This window comes from Plasmodium malariae (assembly GCF_900090045.1).
Source record: "Plasmodium malariae genome assembly, chromosome: 7".
Classification (NCBI taxonomy): domain Eukaryota; phylum Apicomplexa; class Aconoidasida; order Haemosporida; family Plasmodiidae; genus Plasmodium; species Plasmodium malariae.
Window position 1 is genome coordinate 1096721 of NC_041781.1, and position 27914 is coordinate 1124634.

Below are 27914 nucleotides of genomic sequence, written 5' to 3' on the forward strand. Positions count from 1 at the left end.
AAAAAAAAAAAAAAATACAAACACACAGACACAAACACATACACAAACACGAACATATATACATATACAGAATGCTTATTTTTTAGATAAATGCTAAAACAGAACAATGTACTGGAAATTATTTTTAAAAGTGCGAGAAAAATACAGCCTTTTTATGGTAGTAAAATTTTTTTTTTTTTTTTTTCAAACGTAAATACGATAAGAAAATTTTTTGTACTATGAAAAAATATAAAAATGTATAACAAAAAATAAAAATTGAAAAAGAGTTTCCACGGAAAAAAAGATATATGTTACATATTATCCTGTTAACACGATTAAAATTTAAGATACACAAAATGGCAATTCATTTTTCTTTTTTTTTTTATTTATTTATATTTTATTATTATTTCCTTATGTCTAAAAATGCAATTATTACTAGTGTGTGTTACCATATGCATTCATAATATTTTATTTTTCAAAATAATATAGCATTGTATCTTTGGTGTAATTTATAATAACGCGGAATGATTACAACCATTTTTATTTGTATTTTTGAATTATTTCACTTTTTCGACAACTTCAAAGGTGCGTATATGTATACACATGTACCGTACGCGCATACATGTACATATGTCCTTTGTGATATGTACAGAACAGATTAAATGTTACAACAATATTGTTCTTTTGTTTTTATCAACGGAAAGACTACCTACACTTAGCGCTCGAACTGTTTGGGTATTTTTAAGAGGATTAACAAGGTATATATTTTATAAAAATCCCCGCACGTACCCTTGTGTTTACTTATATATATGTACATGTATATGTACTTGTATATATATATATATATATATATATATATATATATATATATGCGTAGATATGTAGACACCTATCTGTGCGGATTTTGAGTTTATATGTAAAAAGGGCTTTCCTGAGAGTACGAATAAACGGAATAAAAAATCAAAAAGAAAAAAAATATATATTCAAAAAATTTTAAATTTAAACTTACACTTACATTTATATTTTTATTCATATTAATATTTCGCTTCCACTTTTTAAGCGCAAAAATATACATTTCCATTTCTCCCGTGTGCAGTAAAACTCCTCCCCTTTTACTTAAAATAGGTAAAATACTGAGTACACAACTGTACCGTTAAATCATTCGTATATTTTTCAGTTACTTCCACTTTTTCTTTTTGCAAATAGAGATATATATTGCTTGTTATAAAAAAGGTGCACAAGTTTTCATCCCACTACAACGGTACACATATATATATGTTGAGTTTCTTACTTTATATGCCACTTCCATAGAAAAATTGGTAAGCACTTTTTTCTCTAATACTAATAAAAGATCGAAAAAACTTTGTACGTTTGTTGCCTAGAGAGATGTACATTAAAATAAGAAGAATAACAAAAAAGCAAAATAACAGACGGGCGAAGCAAGTCGGAATTTTTCATTGTAAGAACTATATAAAACGTGTAGATATGTATACATATGTACACTTACATATATACATGTATTATTAATGTATATATATGAGTAATCTCCCATTCCAAAAAATTATTTGAAATTGCTACTATCTATGTTTTTATATTTCCCCTCTTAAAATGAGCAAAAATGATTAAGCATATATCGTTTGATCGGCGAGGTGTTGTGCTTCTTATCATGGAAGGGGTTTTCGCTTTTTTCTTTGCCCTTAACTCCTTTCGCCTTTCGCTTTTCTTATTATTCTCTTTTTTTTTTTTTCTCTCTTCCTTCTTTACAATACTTGCTGAAATTTTCGATGGAAATTGCAACATACAAAGGGTCAAATAAATACTATTTCACCACAAAATAAAGAATACAAAAATAACAAAAAAATTGGCATACTTCATTTTATAGAACGTAACGAGCCTCGAAAATTACTATAGGGACATACAGATTTTTCCATTCCATTTATTAGTACATGCATGTATATGTATGTATATATATATTTATTTATTTATATATATATACTTGCTTATATTTACCTTTACAAACATACATATGTACATATACGTTCGTACGCATACATGCAAACTGGTACGTGCGAAAGTTTACAGTACAAAGGGGAATTTTTTTTTTTTTTTTTTCTTTTTTTTCTTCCTGAACATGTAAAGGTAAAGATAACAAAATGGCAAAATTTTGATTTCGTATACTTACGTAGAACGTACGTTGAGTAAACAAAAAAAAAAAAAAAAAAAAAAAACGCATATATATATATATATATATATATATATATATATTTATATTTATATATATTTATATTTATATTTATATATAATTATATTTATATTTATATATTTATATTTATATTTATATATATTTATATTTATATTTATATATATTTATATTTATATATATTTATATTTATATATATTTATATTTATATTTATATGTGATCCATTTATCCGTATATCGATTTACCCATATATCCGTTTATCTATTATATGTCATACGTTTTTAAATTAAAAGTATACCAAAAAGTAAAAAATTATTTTAAATATCACAAGTTGTCAACACTGAAAAAAAAAAGAAAAACTAAGAAATTAAAAAATTAAAAAATTAAAAATTTTTAAAATTTTTAAATTTTTAAATTTTTGTTAATCAGTATATTTGGGCAGAACAAAGTGATTACAACACGTATAGCTTGTACGTGTTTGCACGTGATCTGATAAGCATACGCCTACATATGTACATACCCTCATACGTACACGCCTAAATGCGTACTCTCTCACATACATGAATGCTTCTGAACAGGAGAAACTATTCGCACATGCAATGGCAAATATTTTTTTTTTTTTTTTTTTTTTTTGTTATTGTTAAAATGAATTTTATAAATAGAGAATTCTGGACACCTGGGAAGGGAAGAGAGCTTGCGGAAAAGTATGAAAAGAGCATAATCATGATTTCGTTGATATACATACCCGCAATCTTAATATTCCAAAATTATATGAAAAAAAGAAATGCAATTGAAGTGAAATTTATAAAGATAATATGGAATTTAACCTTATCTTTCTTATCATTTATTGGAGCGTTATTGATAGCTATACATGATAAAGAAGTTTTAAAAAATTTGATTGTAGAAGAATATGAATACAGCCCAGAAACAAGAGCAGTAATAGCAATATTTACTCTTACAAAAATTGTAGAATATGGGGATACAATATTTTTAGTTTTGAAAAAAAAAAAATTAACATTTTTACATTTCTATCATCATTTAAGTGTTGTTATATATTGTTTATATTCTCAAAAAGAACTGGTGTCTCATGCTCATTATTTTGTTTTTCTAAATCTGATCGTTCATAGTATTATGTATTTTTATTTTGGCTTTATATATATTATACCGAGACAAATTTATAAGATACGAAAATTTATTACATATTTACAAATATGTCAAATGCTTATGGGAATATTTATATCTTATTATGCTATGAAAAATGTGGAAAATAAGGTATATCTTACTAATGCCATTGCAAGTTTTGCTTTATATATTACATATGCAATTTTATTTTTAAATTTTTATTTTACTAATTATTATAGTAATATTAAAAGTAATGTAGCTACTTATCTTATAAGTATACATATAATGGGTGTTATAGGATTTATAATGATATGTAAGAGTAATGATATGTTAAGGTTATTTATAGAAGTTATTATAGGATGCATATTCACATTAACATTGTTAAATTTTTCATTTTATTTTAATAAGCATTATTATAAAGTGATAAGAAATAAAATATCTGAAAACAATTTTTATGAACAAAGAGATCTTTTTAACAAATACAAAAAAAAATATTATTCAAATATGGCTGTTTTAAAAAAAAAAATTACAATTAATATGATAAAGACATGTTTATTATGTTTTAACGGATTGGCAACATATGCACATGATCATATATTTCTTTTTGTGAATTTTTATTCTGAAAAAATTAAAAAAGTGACAAATGATTCGAAAATGGACAACCCAGAAAAACCAAATGAACAAATTATTATAAATCGTCATGGAAACACACAACAGAATCGACTGAACTCATCCTACGTAGCAACAGAGCAGGCTAATAGTAACATAAATAATATGGGCAATAAAGGAAGCGATGATAATGCCAATTCTGACACTAATAAGCATTTCAGTAATGATGCCAGTAGTAATGGCAATAGTTGTGGCAGTAATGTTTATAATCGCGGCTGTAATAACGTTAACTTGCGTAAAATCATATATAATAGCAAAAATAATAATATAAAAAATGATATAAAAAATGATATAAAAAATGATATAAAAAATGATAGAAAAAATGATAGAAAAAATGATATTATTAATAGCAGTAACTACAGTAATAGCAGCGGTGGTAAGCAAAAAAGCGGCATTCATAAATTATTTATGCTGATAAAAGATCTGTACAGTTCATCTATAATTTCTTATATCATATGTAAATCGCCCATCGAAAATATTTCCTTAAATATGGAAAAGACTATAACACATCCATCTGAGCGTTCAACAATATATGCAAATAACAGCTTTTTTCATATAATAAAACAAACCATTCAAAATTATTTATTATACATTCTCTGTTTAATACTACCAATATACTATGGACTAAAAGTTTACAACGATGCTGTGCTAGGCTTGTGTGTACACGGAGCATTAAGGTGGCTCATCGAAATATACTCAACCAAAATATTTAACAAAACCAGCAAGTGCAATTCGTATTAACTGCGCACGTAAGATATTCATGGAATCCTTTGCTATAGTTTATCCCGCTCTCTTCTGTTTCAGATGACAAAAGCGAGGAACGCATTTTCCGGAAAAAGAAAAATGAAGAAAGCGAGGAACAGGTAACAGGAGCCAGGGCGAATGGAGCAAGAGAGAACGAAGGAAAATAAGGTAGACATTATAGGAACACATAGCAAAGCAGAAAAAATAGAGTATCTTTTATTTTGGGGCTCCATGCACATTTTGCTGCATCTTCTATTTTTCCACTGTTTTTAAGTGGGAAGTATATATAAGAGCAAAATTAAACAGCAGAGTGAGTTCCTGATACTGCATATGCTATTCACAAGAGCATACATGCATATATATTTACATACATTGGTATGTCGTTTATTGTGTACGAATTATACGAACCCGCTCCATCTTTTTGATGACCTTACCACTGATACAAGAAGTGTGTTCACTTGTGTAATTCTTTACATCCCATGTGTATTTAAACCGCAATTTCATTTGTTTACATTTACACCAATATATGAATATATTCTTGTTAATAACTTGTTCATAAAGTTAAAAACAAAAATAGGCATACAATTTTATCAACCATGAAAAAAAAAAAAAAAAAATTGCACCTTTTTAGCTAGTTCGTATATATACTTTTACACACACGTGGCATACCATTCCCATCCTGATAACAGGGCGCATGATATATTTAATTTTTTCACATCATCTTATTGCTTGTTTATATATATATATATATATATATATATTATATGTCCACGCCAATTTTTTCTGCTTTTTTTATTGAAGAACTTATTTAAACTTATAAATTTTTTAATATTCATTGTTAAAAATATAAGTAGTTTAGCAGATACAATCCCTTGCAAAGACTGCTCAATAAGAGGAACGTTGTCATTTTGTCGTTTATCTTTTTAGCCGTTTTGTAATTTTTTTTTTTTTTCAACTAAACAATTGTTAATATAAAACGAGAAATACCGATTGTGTTGCTTAAGAGTTAATTCAAAAACTCTTCAGGCAAAGCGTGCGCAAACAAAGGAAAAAGAAAAATACAAAATAAAGTATAAAATAAAATAAGTATAAAATAAAATAAGTATAAAATAAAATAAGTGTAAAATAAAATAAGTATAAAATAAAAGAAGTATAAAATAAAATAAGTATAAAATAAAATAAGTATAAAATAAAAGAAGATAAAATAAAAGAAGTATAAAATAAAAGAAGTATAAAATAAAAGAAGTATAAAATAAAAGAAGTATAAAATAAAAGAAGTATAAAATAAAAGAAGTATAAAATAAAACTAAAATAAAACTAAATTAAGACTAAGATAAATTGAAAATAAAATAGAATAAAATAACAGGAAAAACTTGAAAAATAAAGCAGTATGGAAAAAATTTAATGAAGCACAAATTAAAAGAAGAGAAAATAAAAAAATAAAAAAAAAGAGGAATCCTTACATAACTCTAATTGGTCATCGTCCTCACAAATTTTTTAATCGCTCTAAAATTTTATTTATAAATTTTAACTTTTTTAAAGTATTTACTATATTTTCAAAATCCTGTGAGAAAAAGGAAAAGTGGTGGTACAAACAATATAACTAACAGCTTAGTTAACAGAGTAAACGTATACAAATGTACAAATGATGGAGAACATGTTTTTAAAAAAGCATATATTTTAGTCGTCTAAAAAATTAACAAGAGGATGACAGCAAAATTAGGGAAAAATAATGACAAAATAGGGGGAAAATAATGACAAAATAGGGGAAAAATAGCAGAAAAATAGGGGAAAAATAGGGGAAAAATAGCAGAAAAATAGGGGAAAAATAGCAGAAAAATAGGGGAAAAATAGGGGAAAAATAGCAGAAAAATAGGGGAAAAATAGCAGAAAAATAGGGGAAAAATAGCAGAAAAATAGCAGAAAAATAGGGGAAAAATAGCAGAAAAATAGCTGCCAATTAATTTAATATAAAATTCCATGTCCACCTATATGCGCAAAATTGATGACTCCTATGACTTACCTTTTCTTCGAAATGTAATTTTATCCTTTTAACGTGATCCTCGTACTTGTCTTTATATTCCCTACGGCAATTTTTAAAATATCAATTTGAAATGGGTAAAATTAGTAGAAATGGAATGAATAAATATTATATTTCCTATTTTGTTATTACCTTGTCAATAATAAAAGGTCCATTTCAGGCTTATTTATTTGTTCATTAATCTTATAAGAAATAGAAAAAAAATATGGATGAACAAGCAAGGTTTTACATGAACATGTATATAAGTGCAAAACTGACTGCTCTTACATCAAAAGAACATAAGTGCATGAAATTTTTAAAAATTATTATACCTTTATAATTTCAGACAAAAATTCTTCATCCTCTAGATTCTCATCTTCAGGTATCTTTAAAAAAAGAAAAAATAATAATCATATGTATATTTATATTTAATTTGTTAAAAGGGCAAAATATTCAACCAAAAAAGAAAAAGACAATGCAAAGTCCAAACTGTAAATACATAAATGAAATGTATAATATATCCTTGAACATGTTTACCTTGTAGTTATATTGAATGTTTATCATGTAGGAAGCCCGATCTATATCATTCAGTAGAATTCCATATGCGTTGTTTAAATAACTTGAGACTTCATTTATTCTTTCTAACTGTAATTATAATGTAATAACGAACTTATTTTTTATTTTCATATGCATTTTTTTTGTAATATTATTGCTTGAATTAGGAATAATTAAATTATTCGATGCATTATACAAAAAAACTCTTATTCATGAGGGTTCTCATGGTAGAAGTGTTTACGCTGATGAAAGAGTTTGTGTATATGAGTGTACTCGTTTAAGTATAAGTATATATGTATATATGTATGCATGTGGTGAGGGAGCATGCGCCATGTATATGTGCTATCAGTAACAAATTGCGTTTACTTCGGAATTCTGTGCATTCTTATCCGGGTGGTAAATTTTTTGTATATCATTAAATTTTTTCTTTAAATAATTTTTGTCTAAGTCATAGCTAACTTTTCTGCTTATGAACAAAAAAAAAAAAAAAAAAAAAAAGAGATATAAGTAAGATGACTACACATAAATTGCAGCTAATAAGTAATGTTTGACCTAATCATCATTTTGTGTATTTTATCACGTATTGAATATTGTGGCTTAATGGTAAATATATTGTTTAATTTGTTACCATATGCTTATTTATTTATTTTTATTTATTAATTTTTATTTATTAATTTTTATTTATTAATTTTTATTTTTTTATTAATTTTTATTTATTAATTTTTATTTTATTTGTTTTTAAATTTTCATACAAGCCGAAAAGCTCAAAAAAGTTAAAAATTTTAAAGACATCGACATTGATTAGCGCCTTACAACTCTAAAAGGGTAGGATGTTAATCGAAAAAAAAAAAAAAAAAAATATAACAACGATGTTGGAAATGACACGTTTTTATGTATACATAAGGATATATACATATATACATGTACATATACATAAGTCTCGTATCTTTGTAACGTTATAAATCCTCTCTTTTCACAATATTCTAATGCGTTATACTGAAAAAATTACAACATACTTGACAGCTGAACGGAACATTGTCAACATTTATATCCCTGTGACATTTGTAGCATTTTACTTGTTTAATATTTTTCCTTTTATTAAAATCTAACATATCATATTTATTATTATCTGTTATTAAAAGAAAAGAAAATGGTATACATATAACAATTCTCTAAATTTTTTGAAATAAATTTTAGATCATTTGACATATGTGTACTTCATCATTAATGGGATGCATGTAATGTATAAAAACATTTTCCTTTCTTTATTACACACATTTATTATTTCCATTTATGAACAGCCGTTTAGTTAATTTGTTGGAATAAGGTTTACACGATATTGTATTATTGACAGCATTGTGCTTCCACAATAAAGATATATATTTGATTTTGTTCATTGAGTTTATTATTGTCACATAGTATGTTTTTATATTATATTTTACTCTTTTATAAGGTAATAGTGTATATCTACACTTTACCGTTGAAATAATCTTTTGAAATTCGTATGAAAAAACAAGTAACTGCAAAAATTAGGATCAAGTTATAAAACAAACAAAAAAAAAAAAAATAAATAAATGCAAAAAGTAACAAAAAAAATAATTAAAAAGGATGAAAGCAATATAACATGTACAGTTGTTCTTCAGTTTGTAAATGTATTTTTACGCAATTTAATATTGTTTAATTTTATTTAGTTTTATTCGATTTTATTTAATTATGTTTGATTTTATTTAATTATGTTTGATTTTATTTAATTATGTTTGATTTTATTTAATTATGTTTGATTTTATTTAATTATGTTTGATTTTATTTATATTTTATTTTTTTAGTTTTATTCGATTTTATTTAATTATGTTTGATTTTATTTAGTTTTATTCGATTTTATTTAATTATGTTTGATTTTATTTAATTATGTTTGATTTTATTTAATTAGGTTTGATTTTATTTAATTATGTTTGATTTTATTTAATTATGTTTGATTTTATTTAATTATGTTTGATTTTTTTTAGTTTTATTCGATTTTATTTGTTTTTATATATTTTACTTTTTTTTTTTTTTTTTTTTGGGCGAAACGTGTTTAAGCCCTATATACAAAAACATTTTTAAAAATCCCTACCTGCACATAATGCTAAATGGAAACAACGTCGTAGGGGCACACAAACCATAATATGTAAATACAAATATGTATACACATATATATATATATATATATATATATGTCTGTATATGTATATGTATATGTATATGTTTACGTATATATATGTATATACATATGTGTTTATGTGTACTCATAACGCGGAAGAATATATGGCACATGTACATTAACTCTTGGAATGTACTTCCACTTTTGAACAGACTTTCATTCTTGCTCTGCATTTTTTTACAAAACAGGAGGACTTCATTTATTTTTACACTTACATAGGAACATATATATTTACATATATATATATAAACATATGTGTATAATGCATAATGTGTAACCCTCATATGTGTGAGTTTTTTTATTAGTCGAACATGTACAAGTCAGGAAATTTTTTTTTTTTTTTTTTGTTAATTGTCAAAATGGTATTATTTCTTTTCCATAATGTTTTATATGCCTCTCATTTTGGTATTTCATTAATATGTGATTACAGGTACGTAGTACGTACGTAAGCATAGTATAACCATAGACACAGTATACACGCATGGTATGTACGTACACACAACATGTGTGCGCGCACGAGTACATGCGTTTTTGTTCAACTTCTACTGTTTCTTTCATACTCCCTGTACTTTTGCACTTGCTGTTCCTTAAAATTTTGCACAAATTTTTTATCCCATTTTGTTTCTTTCATCTTCCAGAATAAGGGTTTTTTGGATTTCATCAATTCAACAATGGATTTATCATATTCGTCTAGCATTTCTCGTATGAACCAGTCAGGTAAAATTCTTTCAATATCAAAATTTAATTGAAAAATAGCTTCTGGGATATGGGGAAAATTTGGAAAATGGTTAGCTGTTAATTTTTTTTCTTGAACACTTTTAAACAATGTTTTAATTATATCTTTAAAAAATATCCAATCAGCTTTTGGCATGGATGCAAGCATAGTTGTTAAAATAGTTTTTCTTACATTTGGTTGTTCATGACAAATTATTGTAGTAATGTTAATAACATCCTGCCATATATCTTTTTCTAAAATAGAATATATTCCTTTTTGTATAATCATCAAAATTATTAACCAGTCAGAAGGATGTTCCCTAAAATCCCTATTTTGAGCTTTTATATTTTTTTTTTCAATTTGTATAGCGTGTTTAATATATCCAAGAAATGCATAGTCTAATAAAGGTTTCATTGATTCAATAAAATCATTTAACCCTTTCTCATCATGTACAGCCTTTTCACATATAAGTTGAATCTTTTTCAAATGTTCTTTTTCTTCATGTTCCATTAAAATTTTTATATCATCATATAAACTCATAACAAACGAATTAACTATTTGTAGAATTCTTTTCTCTTCACTATTCTTTGGTGGGTTTTCTTGTAGTCTAATTTTCATTAAACATATATATTCATCACTTAGTAAAACATCCCGATAATTATTACAAACAGTTGGAATCATATCATCCTCTAAATATTGTAATTCTTCAATTAATGTGTTTAACCTCATTTCGTTTATTTTCCATTTTCCTCTCATTTGGTTTTTCTCCTCTTCACTGCTCTTCATGTAAATTTCGTAAAGTGTTAATTTCGGTTTATCGCTATGGTCGAGCAACTCCTTCTCCAAGCAATTAAAAAAGCGCCTGTTAATGTTGTTATCTGTGCCGCTATCACTGATATTACCGCCATAGCTGCTAACACTGCTATCACTAATGCCGCTCGAGCAGGGACTTAAATCTATAAAGGTGCCTTTTCCCTCCCGTCCTTCATTAGACGTACTGTCCGTTACATCTACATTGTTTTCATCATTTTTATTTGCTGAATTTTTCAAAATGTTACTATCAGATATATGCCCAGTACCTCCCTGTTCCTTCCGCACATACGCATTTGAATATTCATCTATATTATACAAACTTATTTTATCGGTTAAGTTTTCTATTTCAGTGAATCTATAAAATTTTTCTCTATTTTTCTGTTCATCTGATTTGATAGCCGCCTTTTTCCATACCATCTTTGATTCCTCTTCGGTTAAATCAAAGGATGTTTTCATAAAATTAATATAATCTTCTAACTTCAAAGTTAGTTTTTGTTCTTGAGATAATTCTAAATTTGCTTTTAACTGTAAAACGGAATTTCTTCTAAATTCTACTTTTTTTTCTTCTGACCAATCTTTCATAAATTCAGGTTCTTTCGATTTATCATCACATGTTAATTTTACTTTTGAGTTTATTCTTAATTCTTTAACTATTAAATGTTCTTCTGGGGAATCTTTTTGTATTTCTTTTATTCTGCTATCATACGTTTCTCCACTACTATTTGAATTTTCTTCTGAATTTCCTGAACTATTTATATTTTCTGTTTTATTTTTTCTTTTTTGCTCCTCTTCCTCACCTGAGTTCTTTACATTATCATTATGTATAGAGATATGTTTTGGGGTACCACCTTCTTCTGTAATGTAACTATAATTACTTTGAGGTGAGTGCGTATGCATCATCTTTTCCACATTTTTAGAAGTAGGATTTAAATAGAAAATTCCTTTTAAATCATGTTGTAGCTTTTTTATAATTCTTTGTTCGCAATCTTTTACAAGATAACTAACCATATTTCCATGTAGTCCTTTAATACCACTAGCAACTTTACCTCTATGTATATTTAACACTATTCCATTTTGAAATGAACTTAACTTTAGAACTAGACTATCTTCAGCTTCCCATTTTAAATCATATCCTGATATGAGAATTTCTATCCCATAGTTATTGTTCATAACTATTGTTTTTAATTTCATTACTGGTATACCAAATTCATTTTGGTTATATGACTTTTTATTCGCCCAATTGAGCAAAAAGGTGTTTACATCATCATATTTTGCATTTTCGAAATATTCTGTATGTAATAGTTCATTTTCCTCTACACTTTTTTGTGATATAGAATTCTTGTCATCATGTGTTGATGATGCATTATCATATGATATATGTAAAATATTTTCTTTTTCTACTACACCTACCCATTCACTCATCCCTCTATGTTTCTTTTTTAAAACTATACTTAATATACAATAATCTTCATGTTTTTCTAAAAACCATGTAGATAGATTTGTATCGACAAACCCTTTTAATTTCCCTTCTATTAAGCATTGTGGTTTATCTTTCAATTTTGCATATATATAATCATTCTTTAAACTATACTGAATATCACCTGGACTTGCATCTGGTGATAATCTTATTTTCACCTCTATATTATCATCTGATTCAACCCATTCGTAAGAGCACGTTGTTCCGCTTCCCCTAAATATGCGAAAGTAATCATTCCCACTTTTTTTCCACTTCTTTTTTAAATGGAAAAAGTTATTTATAAAATACCTTGAATAGGACAATTTTTTTGCCTTCTCCCTTTTACTATTACTTACTATGAGCTTATTTTTTATCTTAACTGAGCATCCATACTCAAGGTGAAATATTACCATAATAATTAGCATAAGCATTTGCCATAAACCCCATTTTGTCATCTTAATAGAGTATATAACTAAACTGCCTCGTTAACACATACATTACTGATGAGCTTCAAAAAAGGGGGAAGCGAAAAGAAGGGGCAAGTTAAATATCCGATATATCTCACTGCTTCCCCTAAGTATTTCACTACAGTTGCTGCGTATTTCACTGCTTTTCCTGTGTGCTCTTCGTTCCTTCGTTATTCCTAATTTTTCTGTTCATTCTGCTTTTTGAAAATATTGCTAAAGTGGTTATTCGTAAATGGATCTAATTTTTACTGTACTCTTCTCTTTCCCTTCTGCATTTCACTTCAACCCACACCTATCACTATTTTTCATCTACTTTCCTTATTTCCAAATTTTTTGTTTTCCATATATTATGCAATTATCTTAACATTTAGCAAAATAAAAAATTTCATGTATAAAATAATATAAAGGGTACATGTTTGGCTAAACGAGGAATTTTTTTTTTTTTTATTTTACATTTTTTTTTTTTTAATTCACAGCATTAAATTTTAAGGTATTTTATATACAAAGGAAGGATATAAACTTCAGTGCATGAAAGAATTATATATACATGTATGAGCTGGCACATGCACATATAATATATATATAGGCATGCACGTATGTATGTACGTATGTATATATAATGCTTCCCTTTTTGAGATTAAAGGCTTGTTTTCCTCACGTTGCTGTTCATGTTAACGTATGATCATACTGAGACTTTGTTGCTTCAATTCATTTTTTGTTAACTGTGCATTTTGCGGAAAGAGGATAAACTGTGTATAATTTTTTGAAATAAGTATATTTTGATCAAACGTTTAAGAAGGTGTGGTATCATAGCTGAATAGGTTAACATACAGTGAGAGTTCAACTTAAATTATTTAGACAAAGAATTGAGAAAATGCTAATTAATTATAATAAAAAAAAAAAAAAAAAAAAAAGTAAAAAAAAGCATGGTTCAAATTGTATCATTTTGGGCGAAAGGTTAAATTGGTCTTATATCCACAACATGGAAAAGAAACAAATTTGTACACACACAAAAAAAAAAAAAAGAAGAAAAAAAAAAAAAAAAATTTCCTTTTTTTCGTTATTTTCTTACTTTTTCATATTACTTGAAGTTTTATTTTCTCCATTTCTTCTTTTTTTTTTTTTTTTTTTTTTTTGTCTGTTTTTCGCCCTTTTTGTACATACACAACTTATCACGCAGATTAATTGTATGAAAATCCATAACAGGGGAATACTGCTTTTTTTTTATTTTCTATTTGCTATTTTTAAAAAAAAACGGCATTTACCAAACATTTTATCATCTATAACTGCAAAGGGTTGTACATATTTGTGTTTCGATAAACATACGCTGTCCTTTAAGACCATATAATTCAAAAATAAATATATCAGTAACAGAACGTTTCTTAGAAGAGCGTCCTCCCTTAGGTATTACACCGTGCAATGTTTTTTCCTTTTCTCATTTGTCATACGCGTATATGTTTAAATTTAAAATTTAAGATTTTAAAATAAGTGTCAATTATTTGCAGATACTTTAACTAGCTAAAAAAAAAAATATATATATATATATATATATGCATACACACTACTATAAATAAAAGCACAATGACCGCCCTCTATTTGCTCTTCTCGTTTTTTCTTTTGGGCTCACTTAATGAGAACAAATACCTAAACGCGAAAGTAATACATCGTCCGATTAATGTATACTATAAAGATTATTCTGCACATTTGCCAAATGAGCAGAGAGATAAATTAATGAAAATCCTTTTGAATAATGAGTATAATGAAGAAAAGGATGAAGTGGAAAATATTATTGATATAAAAAAAATATATGAAAAAGAAAAAGACCTAGAAAACTTATTGAGCAAACAGACAAATTTATCCAAAATAATTAAAGAAGAGTTAAGGGGATACCTTAAAAAAAGTGATACTCAAAAGGAACAAAAAAAAAAATTGAACAATGTTAAGAAAATTTTTTTGCATAACGCTTTTTGCTTTCTCTGATTTATATATTTTTATAGACCGAAAAATGTCCGTTAAATATGACCACGAGGAAAAAAATGATAATTCTGGCATAGAACAAAACTCGAAAAAAGGAGGGCACGTTTTTGATGTTAACACGCACATAGACGGTAACTAATGAAACCATACATTTTCTTCGTGTTTACCCGCTGGAACAAGTTTTCCTGTTTCTCATTTTGCGTGGGTGCATATGTTAGCCTGCTTCTCTGTTCACAGATGAGCGTGCATACCCACACACATATACATATATATACACATGTATGGTTTATCCCGTGTGAACATGCCCCTTTCATCTTGTTCTACACAGTTTCTATGGACTCCATGAGGGAACCGCTAGTCGTAATTAAAATACCATCACTAAATTTTTACGATTTAATTGAGGTTAGAGTATATTTAAATAATTTTACCATTATATTGCCATATCCCGTATGTTGTAATGTAATTGTGTAGGCGTACTTTCATTTACTACTTTCATGTACTTTGTTTACATTTGTTTTTCTTGTACGCATTTTGCTTGTATGTATATTTTTCGTAGATTCAACATGACGTAGGAAACTTAATAAGTGTTAATAATGAAGAACTATTCTACTAAGACTTAACCCCATTTTATCCACTGATCAAATATGTTAGTATTTGTTACTACGCTTTTTCCTTTTTGTATACGCGTTCGTCAGAAGACCTGCCTATGTATACATGGATGTATGTATCTATATAACACTATATATTTTTTTTTAAATAAAATAAAAAAAAAAAAAAAAATGTCCTTGTTCGATTTTTCATGAATTATTTTATCATCTTCCATATTGGGAGCTTCTCTATTTATTTATATATATTTTCATATCTTTTTTTTTTTTTTTTTTTTTTTGTGTGTGCGTTTGCCTGTGTTTGCCTGTGTTTGCCTGTGTTTGTCTATGCTTGTCTATGCTTGTCTGTGCTTGTTTTATGTTTCTTTTGCTAAATTTTCACATATTAACCACGAAACAGTGAGTTTGAAAAAATAAAATATTTAAAACTTATGTATTTTACATTTTTTCGTAAAATGAATATCGCAGAACGTAATGTACTTTGTTATTCTGATTTTATCTTATGTGGTGTTGGTTTATCTTGTGATAGCTCTTCTCATTTGGTAAAAGCTTGTTATAGAAATTTAGTGCGCACGTAAATTTTTGAGACTCAAATAGAACAAAAATGTTAACGCTCGTCTATCTGTATTTTTGTATTTTTATTCCTTTATCCTTCTATGCTTTTATTATTTTATTATTTTATTTTTTTATTTTTTCATTTTTTCCTTTCATCATTTCTTCATTTTTTCCTTTCATCATTTCTTCATTTTTCCCTTTCATAATTTCTTCATTTTTCCCTTTCATCATTTCTTCATTTTCCCTTTCATCATTTCTTCATTTTTCCCTTTCATCATTTCTTCATTTTCCCTTTTTTTTCCATTTTTGTTCTTTTTTATATATTGAATGAAAACAACTTAACATTCTTCATTTGGGGTGGGGGGGTTACTCTGAATTAGGTTTTAAGGGACCAACAAAATAAAACTTGGTAACTGTGTGTGTTCGTATTGCTGTATGTATATATTAACAATAACACAGATGTATATTTTGCTTATTCTCCTTAATAAATGAGGGAAAAAAAACAATAGAAATGTGTATTTTGTATCCTCTTACTAATGAAAGAAATATCATCTCTTTTTTGTACAAGTCTGTGTATTTATTTTGTACAAATATGTGTACCTATTTTGTACAAATATGTGTACCTATTTTGTATAAATGTATTGTATGTATGTATGTATATATATATATATATATATATATATATATATATATATATATATGTATGTGTTTTTTTTTTTTTTTTTTAACTAGCCATTTTTTGCTATTTCGAAAAAAGAAATTTTCTTCGCATAACATGTTAACAACGGAAATAATTTGCATAAAATTTTAGGTAAAAATTTCTTTTCTCAGGAAATATGAAAAAATGCAAATGCGATATATAGATTAAATTAAGGATTTTTTAAAATGTATTAAGTGTTTTGTGAGCATTTTTAGAGTTCCATTTTGATGCTTACATATACATGTATAAATAGATACATACATATATATGCGTACGTACATGTACCATGTACATAAACATATATACATATTCATGTATATATATATGCTCATATTTTTTTGCTTCATCCTTTTTTTCCCCCCATTTTTGAACGATGCGCATTGTGCTATATATATATGATGTTCAACGAAAATAGCGAAAATAATGAGGAAAGTGTGAGCAAAGTTTTTATGTGGATGGAGGGCAACTACTTCCTTGATGTTCCGCACAAAGGAGAAATGGAAAAAGAAAAAGATGAGGATGTTGAAGATGAGGAAGTTGCAGATGAGGAAGTTGCAGATGAGGATGTTGCGATTGAGGAAGTTGTAGATGAGGATGTTGCAGATGAGGATGTTGCAGATGAGGAAGTTGCAGATGAGGATGTTGCGATTGAGGAAGTTGTAGATGAGGATGTTGCAGATGAGGATGTTGCAGATGAGGATGTTGCGATTGAGGAAGTTGTAGATAAGGAAGTTGTAGATGAGGAAGTTGTAGATGAAAAAGTTGAAGGTGAAAAAGTTGAAGGTGAAAAAGTTGAAGGTGAAAAAGTTAACATAGTTGACGTAGCTGCAGATGAAGGTGAAGCCCCAGAAGATGAACACGTGACTTTAGTGAAAAGTACAGGGTACTTGTTTGATAACATATACAATGAAAAAAATGCATTTGCAAATATAGTTGAAAATATAATGATTTATTTAAATAATTTGAAAAAGAAAAACAAATACTACAATTTAATTTTTTCTTACTACCGTTATGCTACAAAATATAACGCTTCAGACGATTACACTTTTTCTAAAAAAATTTTTGAAAAGGTGAACTCCTTAGATATAATACAATTATGTATCTCTTTTAATTTTACCAATGAAAGTTTATTTGAATCATTGTTGTCTTCGTACAACGAGTTAAATTTAATTGAACTCAGTAAGATATACTATATCCTATTTGATCTAACCAATTTTTTAATAGATATATATGATACATTTAAAGAAGAGAATAAAATTAGTACACAATTCTTACACAATTTTTTTTTAAATTATAAATTAAATTATATATGTGAGGAAAAAATTAGTAGCATCCATAAATATATAAATGATGATAATAGTAATTACATCTCTTTGTTAAATTTATTGTTGAACTATTGTATGAACCTTACAGAAAATATTATGAACTTTTTCATAAGTATCAAAAACGAGGGTGCTAGCTATTTAAGTGAAATGATCATAGTGAAAAAGGACTTCTACGAAGAGGTACTTAAGTATGGTGGTGCTAACGAGAGGGGAATTCAGTGTGGCGGTGCTGACGAGGCCTTACTTAAGTGCGGAGGTACTGATCGGGAGGTATTTAAATGCGGGGATGCTGATGAAGTCATACTTAAGTGTGGTGGTACTGAAGAAGTTATACTTAAAGGAAAAGGTACTTACGAGCCCATACGTAAATGCGGCAGTGTTGACGAGTCCATACGTAGATGCGGCAGTGTTGACGAGCCCGTACGTAAATGCGGCAGTGTTGACGAATCCATACGTAGATGCGGCAGTGTTGACGAGTCCATACGTAGATGCGAAAGTGTTGACGAGCCCATACGTAGATACGAAAGTGTTGACGAACCCATACTCAAATGCAGCCACGTGGATAAAAGACATTGCTATAAGAAAGAAGATCTCATAGAAGAGGAGCATAGTTCATTAATAAGCAGCACTCATTACACGGATGAAGGGAAAAAGGAACGGTGCGACGACTTTTTTGAAAATTGCTCTGATATTAAGAAAGAGAGTAGTTACGAATATCACAAAGAGATAAGGGATGATCCAATAAACCTACTCAATTGTATGTTCATTTGCTCCTGTAAAGAAAATGTTGTTTTACTGAGAGGTGACAGAAATGAGAATGCTCTCATGAACAACGTGAACTGTGTGAGCAGCATGAACCACATGAACTGTGCAGGCAAAATAGGACAAAAAAATATATATGCTTATAAAATAAAAACTACAAACATGAATTTAAATATCTTGAAAAACAGTTTGTGTGTTCTCTTGAAAGCAATGAAAATAACACATTATTTGAACGAGACGATTTATAAAAAAATATTTCTCATTTTTAACGAAATGTTCACTGGATTGATGAAATGTTTATATAAAAAGAATGACATACTATTTTTAAACTACTTTTTTACAGATATATTAAAAACTACCCATGTGATGATTTTATATTATAATGAAAAAATTGAAAAATCGCCAAAGCAAACTATGTTATTTTATAAAAGTTTTAATAAACTTATTGATCAGATATGTAAATACCTACATAATAAGAATCTCTTTTTTGAAATATATTCGGACATATGTATAGAGTCCGAACATGCTCATGTTCAAAAATACTTACACAATTATGAGGAAACGTATTATGAGCTATTTTCCTTGTTTTACGCAATTATTGCAAAGACGAACCGTATTAACAACGAAATTTTCCTATTTTTCTGCTGCGCAGTAGGGGAAGAATCAACAGAAGGGGAAGAAGCAGCAGAGGGGAAGAAGTACCGACCAGATGGAAAAATTGGAAAGGTGGGTAAAAACCTAATAACACATGCAGAGAATACCAAACTGCACAATTTCGAGGACGCTCCTCTATATATGAACAGTAGCTTTTTAAACAGCTACAAAGAAAAAATGAAGGGCAAAAATATTAACAAACATATAACAATTTTTATATTCCTTGAAAAGAAGATAACAAAATTTTTTTTTTTTTTCAAATACATGTTTTGTTTTATATGGGTAAAATTTAGAAAGGGGCTAGAAAAGAACAGATGCAAAGTACGGAGAGATTTCCAATTAGTATTAAAAAAAATAAAATATGTCATATTTGACATGTTTGTTAAATACACAAAATTATTGTTAATATATCAAGGATATTCAAAACAGGGTATTGATATGGGGAGGAGAACGGGCGTGTCTGTCTTTGATCAGTTTCATTTATACATGAAATCCATTGAGCAAGTTGTTCTTTCAATGCTACCCTATTGCCCTAATGATATAATAACGAAACTGGACATATATATGGCAAATAGGTTAAAGATGGTGATGCAGGATGTGGGAGTGTTTCATGAGTGTAATAAGTCTGACGAGTATGACAAATTTGACGAGTTTGTTTCATTCAACAGAATTTTATACTGTCCAGATGGACTCTATGCTGAGGGGAGAGAAGTATTATCGAACGGTGTACCACTTAATGATACAAATTTGCTAAGACATGCTTCTCATCAAGGGGATACAGAACAAAGGAGCATTGAAGGAGACAAGAGAAGATTTAATGAAGCAATATATACCTATTTTTACAAAGGGAAAGGAAACTATTATGAAAGTAGCAAAGTAGGTAACTACAAAATGAAAGGGGGGAATTGCGATGAACCGAAGTTCGAATATATATCCAAGGTTCAATTTCCCAAACATTGTGATATCAAATGTGATCATCGTCATATACAGAGTAGTGGACAAAGGTGGGGCGCCCTTCCATCCCACATGATGCTCCTAAACTTTTTGGGCCTTATTTACATAAGCATAATGGAGGAGATAACCAACGATAAATATAAATTTGTTTATTTTAGAAAATGCTTGGTACATGTGGAATTTGTAAAGAAGTTGCAATTGGTTCTGGTCAGCAGCGTTTGTAATGTTAGTAGTAAAAAATGGCATAAAGATTGTCATAAAGAGCAATATAAAGAGCGATATAAAGAGCAATATAAAGAGCGGTATAAAGAGCAATATAAAGAGCGGTATAAAGAGCAATATAAAGAGCGGTATAAAGAGCAATATAAAGAGCGGTATAAAGAGCAATATAAAGAGCGGTATAAAGAGCAATATAAAGAGCGGTATAAAGAGCTGCATAAGGAAATACATAAAGAACCGCTTAACAAGGTTGACGGAACAGAGATAGGAGGAAGTGACGCAGGAATACACGTAGATAAATATTTTTGCTTCCCTTATGAGTTGTTGTCGTTAATTATTATATCTCAACTAAAATGTTTTATGAACAACACTCTAAACAATTACAAAATATGTACAAGTGCCGTTGAACTACTATTTTATATGAGTTCATCCGTAAACCCTTTTTTTTTTTATATTGCAAAAAAATTATGGAAAATTATAGCATTATATATTAACAAAAATGAAGATATTATATCGCTATCAGCTTTAATAAAGATTTTATTTTATTTAATTTCCAATAAAAAGAAGGGTTCAGTTATTCAAGGAAACAATCGTTTATTTAAGAACAAAGTTAAGTGTAATAATAATAAGCAGTATTTGTTATATGTATTTTTAAAAAATCAAATAGTTGTAGATGTGAGTGGTAAAAATTATTTATTCTTTTTTCACACCTTCTTGAAAGGAATACAAGCGGAAGAATTAGTGGCTCTAGTTATACGAATATTTTTATGTACATTTCATGTTCATTTACAGTATACTTTGAATCTCCTTTTAAAATTTTTAAATGCTTATGAAAAGAAGGTAGAAAAGGAGGAAAGCAAAAAGAACCAGGTTGATATTAGTGTGCAAGATGATGGAGCTAGAAAAGAAAAAGAAAAAGTAAACATCAAGCAGATGGTTGAGGATGACCTCTTTTATAGAAGGAACACTCAAAATGATTGCAGCAAAGGAATGCCCGCTCCCCTACAGAGTAGTAACTCAGTTGAGCGAAAAAAGAACGATCGTAATGAAAACACCAATGAAGTGGGTAACACTTCTGATGAAGGGAACACCATCGAAGAGGATAATGTAATTTCCCTTTTTGTCTACTTCGACATAATTAAAGCATTCCCAAAGCTATTTTTTGATTGCAATAATGAAGTAAATTTAAAGAATGAAATCCAAAGTACTTTTCATTTTTTCATTTACGTAAACGAGGAATATAATTTACTTGAAAAAAGAAGTGAAAAAAATAAATATATAAAACTTCTTAATAAATTAAAAAGAACTAATCAGCAATTTTATTATAATAGCGCAAAAATATACTTCCCTTTGATAATGTCTTCTTTAATATCGTATTCCCAATTTTTTGTTTTAACTAATATTACTCAGTCATTTCCAAAAATAATAGTTGTACGTTTTTATGAAAATTTCTTTAGCAATAAGTTCTTGTACACACTTTGTAATAACTCCGCATATGTTCAAATCTTATCTGAATCTCTCTTAGTGTTAATGTATTTAGCAATGACGTGCAAAAGTTTGGATGAAAGGCAGAAAAACAACAATATGATTCATCCTAGGGGCGGGCTTCCACCGGAAGATGTGCTTCATCCACAGGTTACAGATAACAATATTAGAGGAACAGACGAGAATAACAAAACATATCGTGCAAGAACAGGGGAGTATAACGACAATATGGAAAATACTGAAATTGGAAAAAACAGAAACAGTATGAACACAGCTGATGTAGACTTAAGTATTTTATCGTGTCTTCTTAAGGTGTATATAATTTTCCTTGAGGAATATCCCTATATGTTTTTGTCATCTATGCTTACACTAATTAAAAATAATATTCGTATATTAAAAAATGAAACGAATTTCTTTATATTTTACGAAAAGATTTGTAATGAATTGAAACAGGACGGTAAATATTCCCCACCTTTTAAACTTTTAATGTTGTCAATTTTGGATTTTTTTTTTTGTAATAATGGGAAGGATTACCTGAACAGTCAGGAAGTAGCAAATGCGCATTTTTCCCATTTTGCAAACTTCGCGTCAAGTAGTAGAGAGAGAGAGGAAAATATAAAATTATCTCAAATGAAAAGAAGTAACTTCTTGAATGTATTTTTTCAGAACAGTTTCACCTCTCACTCATTATCAAATTTTTATTTAAAAAATCAGCTTTCAAAATTCTTTCAAAAAAATTTAAAAAAATATAGCTTACATGGTCAGGACGTTGAAAACCTATCGAATTTACTCCTTGTAGATCTTAATAAGTGGACTAACATTTGAAATAAAAAAAAAGGGGGCATAATTATTCCTCCTTCCATGGGGGGATACTTCATTTTCACTTATGTTTTTCACGCCCTTTTGATTATTCATCTTCCATTTATTCGTTCTTCATTCGCACATCCGTTCACCTGCTGATTAGTAGGTGAATGGTATGTACATGTATATGTGCGTTATTCGTGCTGTACTGGATATGCTTACTGTGTGAGTGTTTTGCATATGTACGAATACTCCATATGCACACATTTTTGCTAGTCTATTTGCTTCCTTTTTTTTTTCGTTATACCTATTTTTTTTTTTTTTCTTTTTTTTTGCGTATATTTAATAACATATCATACCATAAATAGGTAAAAAAAAAAAAAAAATGAAATTTTTTGCAATGTTATTTGAAGCATCATTTTGTAGATAATTAGGAAAGTTTTATATAAATAGAAATTGTTTAAAAAAAAGAAAAAGGTGAAACCCAATTTAATGCACACAGGGGGAAACCTATAACAAACACGTTTTTTCATCATTTTTATTATTTTTGTTGTTGTTTTTTAGATTTTTTTATTTTTTTTAATTTTTATTTAATTTTCCTTCACCACAAAATCTTAATATTAAATAAGTATATGTGCGCGCAATGGCATACGGAAAAATGGTAAAAAAAAAAAAAAAGAAAAAAATTAATAATCAAAGAGTACAGAGTAAGAAGTAAAAAATAAAAAGAAAAAAAACAAAAGGGAAAAAGCAAGATCTAAAAAGCATTCTAGTAAATCACTTCAGTTTAACTTCAGTCGATGGTGAAAAGCTACGAAAAGGAATTAAGAAAACGGTTAAAACATACTATTTTTTCTATGTTGTATTTCAGTTCATTTTTATTATTTATTTTTTTTTTTTTTTTTTTACATCGTGCAGTTAAATAGGAAAAATGATAAAAAATTAATTTTCATTGCATATATGTAGTATTTTTTATTTTTTTTTTTTTTTTCGTTTACTTTTGGACAATTAGAATTATAGGTAGTTATTTTTATATTCCTTTTGTGCATTATTTAGTAAAAAAGAAAAAAAAGAAACTTTATTGCTTTCTACTATTTTGATTTATTAAATTATTTCTATGAACATACAGTTTTTTAATTTCGCTGACTTAATAGCAAATTTTAATTACTCCACGTTTTGCAATAATTGTTCTACATAACTCTATGCGTACTATTACGTACACATAAATTTGTGTATATATGTATATTTTTTTTTTTCTTTTTTAAATTTACCCAATATGCATTATTTCCTTTGTTTTGGTCTTCCTTATTTTTTATATAACTTCTACATAATTTTTTTGTAGAAACCGCTCCATTTTTTAAATGTGCATAACACATGATTACCTGTTTTTGCCAATTTATCGTTTTTACCCATTTTATACCTCATTTTTGCCAATTTTGTTATCCCTTTTTTCCAGTTTTTTACCTCTTTCTTCCCTATTTTTTTATCTGTTTTTACTCATTTTTTTTTTTTTTTTTTCTTTTCCTACCCTTCCACCTATATGTGTGCAATTATTTAAATATGCACAGGTGTAGATAGGTTTACATATGTTTGTATCCTGGTTTTATTTTTATGTAAGATGATGGATGTTACTGCTTTCTTTTTTTTTTTTTTACACTGCTATGTATACCTACTTTTTTAATTATGTTTTTCCGTCGAGGAATGCGTAAGATGTTATATTATTCATATATACAGGTATAATATGCAAAAGAGAGAGTAATGCTATTACATAAGTGTGTAAGAAAACATGTGTGTAAGTAGGTGCGTATATACCAGCATAAGTATGTGCGTATATACCAGCATACGTATGTGCGTATATACCAGCATACGTATGTGCGTATATACCAGCATAAGTATGTGCGTATATACCAGCTTAAGTATGTGCGTATATACCAGCATAAGTACGTGCGTATATATCAGCATAAGTACGTGCGTATATACCAGCATAAGTATGTGCGTATATATCAGCATAAGTATGTGCGTACGCATGTGTGTAATGATGTACATATGTGTATATTTACAAACATATAAAAGTTTTTACATAAAGCACAATGCTTTCGCCTTATCGAATTTATTTGATATGTGTGGATATATATATATATATATTCCCCTTTTGACAATTAATGTTGTAGACTTTTTATTTTTTTTTTTTCTCCATATAGCATATAATGGTTATTTACATGTACTGAAACTAATTCTTGTTAAAGTCTTTCTTAATATATTACATGGGAAGCAAAAAATAGAAACAATTGGTAAAACAATAGTGGTTTTGTCAGTCATCCCAAAGGAATAGTAGAATAACCACAGTTATAGTAATAATAATGTAACTGATAGGAGCATAAAAAAAAAAAAAAGAATAAAAAGAATAAAAAGCAACAAGAGAGAACAAAATAAAACAAAGGAGAGCAAAATAAAGAAAAATAATATATAACAAATAATAGCAAAATAAATGTGTAGAGCTAAAATTTCAAAGAACGAACAAAAAAAATTGAAAATATTTTGGTAAAAAAATATGCAACAGGAACGCTCAAATTAATACAGCATACCACATATTTTGTTCATATGTTCATTGGGCATATATATATGAGAAAAATTGAACATATTCGAAAATATCGGTTTTTGCTCTTACTTATGTAAATGTGTATATATGATGGGTAATGCAATATCATCAATTTTTAGAGATTGCTGTAATAAATTTTTTAATAAAAAAATAATTTTTCAAATAAGAATTTGTGGTCCTGCGCAAAGTGGAAAGACAACATTTGTCAAGTATTTATTGCACAATAAGTTTTTGAAAGTAAAGCCAACCGAAGGTTCGTTCGTGCAGTAAAATAAAAAGTATACATATATATCGTTTCGTTTTAATCCATTTTCCCATATGCGTGTGTATTTTACGTCTCTTTTTTATTTATTTATTTTTATTTTTTTTTTTAGGTCTTTTTGTTGAAAAAATAGACTTTGAAGAATTTTCGATCATCATATGGGATTCTCGATATAGCATAGAAGATGATGTATTACGAAAAAAAAAAAAAAAAAAAAGGAAGAAAAATAAAAACAAAAAAAGAAAAAAAATTTACCCACTTACCTATTGGCCATAACATTTCTGTACGTACTTTTCCCACCATCTACATTTTGATATATATCCACCACTGTGTTCTATTTTTTTTTTCCCTTCAGGCGTCTATTAACAGGCTAGATATGGATGCCGTTATCTATTTCATCGATTTGTCAGATCATGGAAGACTAAAAATAGGTTTAAAAGATATATGTACATGTAGATATATATACACGTATACATAGATATATTCATAAATACACACACGTATACATAGATATATTCATAAATACACACACATATACATAGATATATTCATAAATACACACACATATACATAGATATATTCATAAATACACATATACATATACATATACATAAACACATGTACATATATACCATTGATCACTGTTATATATGTAAAAATAGCACACTACATATGATAAGCTGTAAGTGCGAAATAATGTAATTACTCAGTGAAGATATTTGCATGGGATTAACAGAGACACTGAAAGTCTTGTTTCCACATTGTTGTTTAACGGATTTTTTTTATTTATTATAATTTATATTATTATAATTTATTTTATTTTAATTTATATTATTTATATTATTTATTTTATTTTATTTTTTTTTTTTTTTTTTTTTTTTTTTTTTTTGCAGCGAGAAAAGGATTTTATAAAATACTACAAGATTATAATCATATAGAAGACTTTTTAATAATAGCAAGTAAACAAGACAAAAAAAATTGTATGTTACTACAACATGTTAGGAGTGAGCTAAAGCTTGATCAAATTGTCGATAGAAATTGGTAAGGAAATGCAGGAATAGCAGGAACAGGTTTCCTAGTGGGCTACTACTTACTCATCGAGGGTGGTCTTATAAACGCACGCATATATATTCTAGCATGTTTAAGTATATATGTATATGTGAATGTACGTGTGTGTACGTATATGTGTGTGTACGTATATGTGGGTGTACGTATATGTGTGTGTACGTATTTGTGTGTGTACAAATTAGTGTCTGCGCTCCCATTCCAACGTAACACGGTTTTCTCTTTTTTTTTTTTTTTTTTTTTTTTTTTTCAAAAAGCCATTTGGTAGAATGCTCATCCAAAACAGGGCTTGGAGTAGAAACCTCGATGAACTGGTTGTTTAATCAGCTGATGATGAGAAGACGAAAAAATTTGTGTTTTATTAAATGATGATTTTTTTTCTCACCTGCACATATATTTTTCTGGTCATTTTTTTAATACTTTCCTATTTTTAATATTTTCTCTTTTTTATTACTTCCCCTTTTTTGATACTCCTCCCTTTTTTGATACTCCTCCCTTTTTTGATACTCCCCCCTTTTTTGATACTCCCCCCTTTTTTGTACTCCTCTTATTTTATACTGTCGTTCTTTCAATATTTATTATTACGTATTTATTTGAAGATAGTTATAACCCCTCGGGGATGTTGTTTCTTTTTTATTTTTATTTTATTATTTTACCATTTTATTATTTTATTATTTTACCATTTTACTGTTTTACCATTTTACTGTTTTACCATTTTGTTACAATTGTACATGTCCAATATATACTAATTTTTCTCAAAAATATTCAAAATAAATTAAGCATTTGTGCAACCTCTGAGTGGCATACGTAATCCCAACGGACATGCTAAAATGTGAGGTACACCTATGGGCTAAAAACTAAAAAAGAAAAAAAAAGAAAGAAAAGGTACGAATGAAATTGAAAAAAAAAGAAAGAAAAGGTACAAATGAAATAGAAAAAAAAAGAAAGAAAAGGTACAAATGAAATAGAAAAAAAAAAAAAAGATACAAATGCAATAGAAAAAAAAAAAA

At 27.7% G+C, this 27914-nt stretch overlaps 6 protein-coding genes across 6 annotated transcripts; 4 read left to right on the plus strand and 2 right to left on the minus strand.

Moving 5' to 3' along the window:
* Window positions 1–2825: 2825 nt before the first annotated feature.
* ELO3 (long chain fatty acid elongation enzyme, putative) lies at window positions 2826–4712 on the plus strand (the record flags this gene model as incomplete). Its single annotated transcript, XM_029004058.1, has 1 exon — window positions 2826–4712. One exon carries the CDS (start codon window positions 2826–2828, stop codon window positions 4710–4712), a length of 1887 nt encoding a protein of 628 aa, XP_028860785.1.
* Window positions 4713–6201: 1489 nt separating this feature from the next.
* Window positions 6202–8687, minus strand: PmUG01_07031600 (chaperone, putative; the record flags this gene model as incomplete). Its single annotated transcript, XM_029004059.1, has 9 exons — window positions 6202–6279; window positions 6739–6799; window positions 6889–6938; window positions 7068–7121; window positions 7273–7380; window positions 7657–7756; window positions 8043–8107; window positions 8307–8395; window positions 8567–8687. The coding sequence occupies 9 exons, from the start codon at window positions 8685–8687 to the stop codon at window positions 6202–6204; spliced, it is 726 nt and encodes a 241-aa protein (XP_028860786.1).
* A 1338-nt stretch (window positions 8688–10025) lies between these two features.
* Window positions 10026–12929, minus strand: PmUG01_07031700 (CS domain protein, putative; the record flags this gene model as incomplete). Its single annotated transcript, XM_029004060.1, has 1 exon — window positions 10026–12929. One exon carries the CDS (start codon window positions 12927–12929, stop codon window positions 10026–10028), a length of 2904 nt encoding a protein of 967 aa, XP_028860787.1.
* A 1593-nt stretch (window positions 12930–14522) lies between these two features.
* Window positions 14523–15531, plus strand: PmUG01_07031800 (conserved Plasmodium protein, unknown function; the record flags this gene model as incomplete). The annotated part of the gene is made up of 4 exons (XM_029004061.1): window positions 14523–14841; window positions 14939–15049; window positions 15247–15320; window positions 15475–15531. The coding sequence occupies 4 exons, from the start codon at window positions 14523–14525 to the stop codon at window positions 15529–15531; spliced, it is 561 nt and encodes a 186-aa protein (XP_028860788.1).
* Window positions 15532–17173: 1642 nt separating this feature from the next.
* On the plus strand, window positions 17174–23002 carry PmUG01_07031900 (conserved Plasmodium protein, unknown function; the record flags this gene model as incomplete). Its single annotated transcript, XM_029004062.1, has 1 exon — window positions 17174–23002. One exon carries the CDS (start codon window positions 17174–17176, stop codon window positions 23000–23002), a length of 5829 nt encoding a protein of 1942 aa, XP_028860789.1.
* A 2662-nt stretch (window positions 23003–25664) lies between these two features.
* PmUG01_07032000 (ADP-ribosylation factor, putative) lies at window positions 25665–27273 on the plus strand (the record flags this gene model as incomplete). The annotated part of the gene is made up of 5 exons (XM_029004063.1): window positions 25665–25830; window positions 25952–26028; window positions 26195–26270; window positions 26733–26880; window positions 27162–27273. 5 exons carry the CDS (start codon window positions 25665–25667, stop codon window positions 27271–27273), a joined length of 579 nt encoding a protein of 192 aa, XP_028860790.1.
* Window positions 27274–27914: the final 641 nt, after the last annotated feature.